The following is a 6,564-nucleotide window of genomic DNA, read 5'->3' on the forward strand; positions in this document are numbered from 1 at the left end:
ATACGGTATCGGACCTAGTAAAAATGGCAGCTCTCAAAAGAAAACATGATTTTGAAGATGCGCCAACTTCAAATTGTACAAGCAAAGTCTTGCCTACGAATGTTTCGTGTTGGAATTTACAAAACTTAACATCTTTAGGTATTTCGTATTCAAAAAATAGTTTAACTTCTCCATTAGAAGTTTTAGATAGCGTCCCGTTTATTTGTAAAGACGTTTCAGACGATTGCGAAAGTTTGATCAATTACCTGTCAGACTGCATTGATTTTACTATATCAACAAATAAACATGGTATTATATTTGAGGAATCTCAGGACGAACATTTGTCAAGAAGACGAGAGTACAGATCTGACGTTGCGAGAAGAATGGTTGAAACAATTGACCAGAATTTGAATAAGTTGAAATTAAATTACTCTACTTTTGTAGAATCAGGATCATTAGTTACCAGGTACATTGTATTATAAACAGACAGCCCCCTTTTCTGGAAAAAATTTGGTTAATTATATAGGGAATCACTTAAGCATGACCAGAGTGACCCCCTTTTTTAGGCAGCCAGTGGGTCCTCACTATTCATCACCTGCCACTGTAGTCCAAATAATGCCGCCTTACTTCGAAGTAAGGCGTCAAAGAAAAAAATTATAATAGCCTTTCAAGACGTCATAATTATTTGGACTACTGCCACTGAGGATAACTGGTCATGTCAGGTGATGAAATTGTATTGAACCTGGGATGATGAAGGTTTCAGGCCTGTTAGCTCCCAATACAAGTTTGCATCCTACAAGTTCGCACCTCACATGTTTGCCCCTGAACATTTGCTGAAGTCCGTTTGCACCCTACACCATGTACACGTTTGCGCCCAATTTTTATTTGAATTTCAGTTGGATTATTAGATATTTTTTATGTGTTACAGTATGTATACGATGTATCAAATAACTCTATTTTCTGGAATAAAATTTGTGGAATTATTTTATTATTAATTTGATTATTAATTTTATTAAATGTTTTAAATTATGTATGATTACTGCATTACTGCTAATTGGTATTTACAATGTATATATGTTGTACAGGGAATTTGTGAAATCAGAGATTGCATGAAAATTGATATATAAAAAGAAAATAACTTTTAAGTGTTGTATTATTAAAGTTTGCTGCCTACAAAATAACATTCACAAAATAATAATATAAAAAGACAATAGAAAATATAGGTAAAAATACTTTGTTTTGTACTTGCAAGTTTATGAATAGGTTCTAACAAACCAAAAGGACAAAAGTTTTACTTTCTTTGGTCATACATGTATATCAGTTACATGTATTCTACCACACAGTGAAATATCTGTTAATAAGATTCTAAACTTTCTCAAATAGTCATTATCATTATACACTAGTTCTAGCTCACAGTGTTTATTAAACAAATATATTTCAAAATCATTAGTGATCATTAGTCTATCTTTATATTAAGAAAAACACATTTCTAAAAGCAAGTTATACTTAATTGTAACAGGGATTTTTCCAAACTCCCTACATGTCATGTAGCCCTATTTTCAGTGATTTTGTAAAATCCCTAACAATTTCAGGGATTTTACAAAACCACTGAAACTGTTAGTGTGTTTACAAAATCACTAAATAGTCCAGTGATTTTTTCAAAATCCCTTGTTTTACAAATTCCCTGTAACATACAAAATGTATCCACAGTGAAAAAAATACTGGTTGACAGAATCTCACTTTATTTAGAAACAGTGAAAAAAATATATATTTACAGCAATACACTTACCATAACTGGATTACAAGTTATCAAACACAAAACCAATAGAAATTGGGCTCGAACCTGTAGGATGCCAACAGACTTTGGGTGCGAAGGTGTAGGGTGAGAAAGAGAAAGGGGGTGAATGTGAATGGGCTGTGAACATGATTGGGCACAAACAGACCCGATTCGTGCCTTTAAGTGGGGAAAATCGTTGACTACTATTCAGACGTTTTATATATATATACCAATGTATATGTTTGGTAATAGTTTTGCTTTAAATTCTGATGCATTTGCATTTTATATTTGATACTATATATTAAAACATGAATTGATGTACAATGTACATGTTGTACATACCACTGCCTACACATTTATGTACAATATACAACATGGTTTATTGTAATACTATGTATAAAACTGTAAATTTCATAAATCGCAAAAAACAAAAATGATTTAATTCCATTATTATTATATATATATTGTTATTTGTAGAGAAAATATTCCATTGATATATGCAGCAGCAGTCCACTTCATTCTTCGAGTTAGAGAATTTGTTGTTAGAACATTAAAAGGCAATAATTATGATGAGCAGTTCTTCACAGAATTGATGTTAAAATTTGGAGAGATGTTTTGTATGATTTCTGAGTAAGTATGAAAGTAAATTTCCAAAGAAACGTTATCATGATTTTATGAATGGGGATTCCTGTTTTCAATCTTGTTTTGAAAGTTTTCATTTGAAATAATTTTTAAAGTATCAACATGATCAATATTAAGAGTACAGCTGGAAGTATAAAGCAGTCAAAACAAAACAAAACTATTTTGTTTAAAATTGTGCCATTCTCTGCATATCTGAATCCTGTTTTAGTCAAAAGAACCACAGAATTATCAACCCTTTATTCTCTGAATTATAAACTGAATACCAAGAGCATGAAGAGCTGATAAAATAAGTGCTTCTTAACAATGAAAATAACTCTCAGGTCACACTTTCCTAATTTAAGTTGATATGTGTGCATGCATGTGGTTGTTGAATTAGTATTGAAAATGTGGTATATTTAGATATTGATTGATATAAAATGGGTGTACTGACTCAGTGTTCTCCCCAGGATTTTTGGATAGCGCTGTGGTAAGCCCTTGATTTTAGACAATTCTGAGTAACTTTGTCATGGCACGCGGTTGGTTTGTAAGTGATTTGTTATGTGTTTTTTTTATATTATTGTATTGATGTTTTCTCTTGTAATGATGTCCTCATCATGCTCATGGATGTTACCCCTTTGTTTGCTATAAATGTTATTGTCTGGATTATAGACATGATAGAAGAAAAGTCTTTTTTTCTCCATTGTAAAGTTTTTAAGAGTGTGTGTTATACACCCATGCTTTTAAAAATTATAAATTACTTGTTGAAAATTAAAAAAAATTATAAATAGACACGACTCTTCAAGTCTCTTGCCTGAGGTGTGCCTCTCTGGAGGTGTACCTACATGTAGATTGTCAAAAGTTATAAAATACAGATAATGCATTTTTGTTAACATTGTATAGGAACATTGTAAGAAAGCAAATTGTGCAAGTTGAAGAGTAACAAGGCAAATAAACATGTATTAATAATTGATATTTCAATATGGAATGCATCTGTGAAGTATGTGCATAATAAAACGAACACGAATTAATGACAGTTGATCAGAACTGAAATACACATAGGTAATTTTCTGGCATTTGATGTCTTGTTCAGGACGTAAAGTCTGTAATTCTTTATCTCATTTAAGGCAATACTAAAGTGTTTAAAGTATTTCAGCTGCATCATAATGCAACCAATCAGAATATATCATGTGATCAGTAATTAATTCAAGATGGCGTGTATGTCAACTGAAACTAATAGCTGCGCACAGTGATGCGAAGCAACAAATGTTTTGAGCATGTTGAATTAAATTAACATTTGCAAAGAAATGACATGCAGTTAATTTACATTTACATGATTAACATGATTTATGAATATTGATATTATATCAATTGTTTCACAGCACTGATAGACCTCTGATTTATTTTTTAGTTCTGGTGGTTCAAAACAAAGGTTTTTTAGAGTTGGTGACACAATGGTTTCATCTGTTCCTGATATCCGTTACAGTTTAATAGATTTAAGAGATCTGCCCTTTCAAACAGTAGCTGTTGTTTCTGTTATTAAGGTAAGTTCTGAAAATTTTGGATGATATAGATTCTTTGAGCATTAGATACATGTAATTATGTAAATTAATCATTGACATGTGGCAATGATATCATTTCACATACCATTATCAAGTGGAATGGGGGTTAAAACAAATCACAAAATATAGTCTGTAAAATATTTTACATAACTTTTTTCTCATGAATATTGCAATTTCAATGCAAAACTAAGGAAGTTTTTTGTAAAGATTTTGGCGTGTTTATTTATATACCCCTCCATGGAGCCGGTTAGAGCAACAAACTTTTAACTTAGCTGCAGTGAAGATAATGCCACCAATAGGACATATTCCTTGAAATATTTCTCCTCCAAAAGTTAACAAGTAGAAATATTAATGTTTACCAAATGAACTAAATTTTGCACAATTTCATTTTGATAGGTAAAAAAGATGAGCAACTTTAAATGCAATGGTGAAAATTGTCCAAAATCTAATCAAACTGTAAACTCAATAGAAGATCAATGTGCAACATCAGATCATAGAGAGCCATCCGTCGTCCATACAGTAAATAATACAGCTTCAACATCATCAGTGAGAAGTTGTCAGTTCTCAACCACTACAGTAGTTTCATCAACTGTTAGCTCCGCAGAAAATACAGACCTTGGTTCTTCTTCTTCAAGAATGAGTGATTTTAATATACATACACTTGATCCAACAATACTAGGAGAACATGGTGGAGAACTATTGGCAGAATATGAAACCGTTGCTCCCCGTCCCTATGTTATAGGAATGATTGTACATGGAACAAAGGTATTTTAGAGTTATAGTCATATGAAGTGTAGTACATATAAAAATGATATATTTATTAATATAATCACAAATTTTATCGCATGTATCATGTGTATGAAACATGATACATGTAGATCTGTATAAAATTTTTCTAAAATATTTTTTTTTCAATGTTTTTTTTTATGTAAAAAATGTTCCATTTTGAAACTTATAAAAAATGAGTAATTTGTTGCTTTTTAAGTTTTAGATAGGTATATAATTTTATATGTCATGTATGTAGTCCTTTAGAAATCTTGGAATTTATATTTTGGACAATTTTAATAATCATGATAATGGTTGAAATGGAGACTAGTATATATGTACCAAAACAAATAAGAAAAATTAACCAAAAGTTGTCCATATATAATTTATTCAGTGCTTGTTTCTAAAACTATATATTAAATTCAGGTATATTTTCTATGGGTATTGATTAATAAAAAGGATGTTCAGGATGTTCAGGAAAAATCATAGGTGTATTAATTATTTTTTTCAAATATGAATATATATGGGATTTTGAGATTATAATGCACCATCTAAAACACACCTGTATTTTATATGATTTGACAGTAAAATGTCTTAATTTATGGTGGGGACAGTTATTTTAATGAGAAATTGATATGCACTTTTATCATTATCTGTTAACATGGTCAAAGTGGATTAAATCAAAGTAAGTCATGGTTAAAGGTCGAGCTTGACAATTTTGAAAAACAATATTTTTGAAGAAAAAAAGTGTGAGCTTTGTCATACAGCTATTTTTTGCTACTCAAACATATCACAGAAGTACTACTATATTCAGAGAAATGATAATGCACATGCTCAACTTTCAAACAATAATTTCAGATATAACAATAGTAATTTATTTATTAACCTTTAATTTTAGATAATTGTTACTTGTTTGAAGTTACAAGAAGATGACTATGATGAAATAAAACAAACTGGTAAACTTTCTGATGATCATTCAGTGAACATAACTTATTCAAGACCATTTGATATATTCTATCCAGAAGACAGAAAGATTTTATACAGAGTATTTTTCAGACTATCAGACAAATGTTGTGCTAACTCATCTACAAGCTGAGAGGACATAGTCAATTTGAAAAACAAAATAATGCACCATGCATAAAGCCAAAGCTAAGTTGATCAGTTCATCTCAACGAATTTTAGGAAGAACAAAATAGAAACCCTTGACAAAGATTGGTGTTTTAGTGCTTATGTTATAAGACATATCTGAGATCTTATCTCAATAACTATATATAACATGTATATATCATGTTAATATGTGTAGGGATGCAACTGGACATAAGAACAGCATCCAGGCAACTGTTGATCACAGAGACCTACAAGTCATGGGCCATTGACTTTGGTTTTACATCGGCATTTATATCTCATTGTGTTGATCATTTAATCCTCTTGAACTGTGAGATTGTCATTCATGTAAAGGATTGGTTACTTTGTAATAAAGTTAAATTGACATGTGTTATACTTAATGTTCAATCTCAATAACAGGTTATTGTGCAATCATCTTAGTTGGGATACATGGAATAGGAATACACCTTGAAGAGAAATTACCTTAAATTTAAGCTCTCTTATATTATTAGCTAGTTCAATTGCTTTTTAAAATTTTTATGCACACTGTTTTTCTCTCAATAAATTGGTTCAAGCACCAGTGTCAAGCAGTAATTTTGTAAATGAATATATGATGCATCAAATAATTTCACTACCCTGTAATTTTGTTTTGAGTCAAAACTTTTGACTTGGTGAAAGGAGTAGGTCCGGTAAGGACCGATTTTGGCCTCAAATTTCAGGTTCATCTGACGAAAGATTTTGACCACTTTTTAAACACTT

The 6,564-nt window shown here is 30.7% G+C and overlaps 1 protein-coding gene across 1 annotated transcript; it reads left to right on the top strand.

Annotated features, from left to right (window-relative positions):
* On the top strand, positions 1 to 6,192 carry LOC139512801 (uncharacterized). The gene is made up of 5 exons (XM_071300720.1): positions 1 to 445; positions 2,234 to 2,386; positions 3,786 to 3,918; positions 4,333 to 4,701; positions 5,600 to 6,192. The coding sequence occupies exons 1-5, from the start codon at positions 24 to 26 to the stop codon at positions 5,795 to 5,797; spliced, it is 1,275 nt and encodes a 424-aa protein (XP_071156821.1). The 5' UTR covers positions 1 to 23; the 3' UTR covers positions 5,798 to 6,192.
* Positions 6,193 to 6,564: the final 372 nt, after the last annotated feature.

Source organism: Mytilus edulis, chromosome 2 (assembly GCF_963676685.1).
Source record: "Mytilus edulis chromosome 2, xbMytEdul2.2, whole genome shotgun sequence".
NCBI classification, from domain to species: domain Eukaryota; kingdom Metazoa; phylum Mollusca; class Bivalvia; order Mytilida; family Mytilidae; genus Mytilus; species Mytilus edulis.

Coding starts and splice junctions, on each gene's coding strand:
- LOC139512801 (XM_071300720.1), top strand. CDS start 24: ATGGCAGCTCTCAAAAGAAAACATGATTTTGAAGATGCGCCAACTTCA. Junction 2,387..3,785: donor ATGTTTTGTATGATTTCTGA/GTAAGTATGAAA, acceptor TTTATTTTTTAG/TTCTGGTGGTTCAAAACAAA. Junction 3,919..4,332: donor CTGTTGTTTCTGTTATTAAG/GTAAGTTCTGAA, acceptor TCATTTTGATAG/GTAAAAAAGATGAGCAACTT.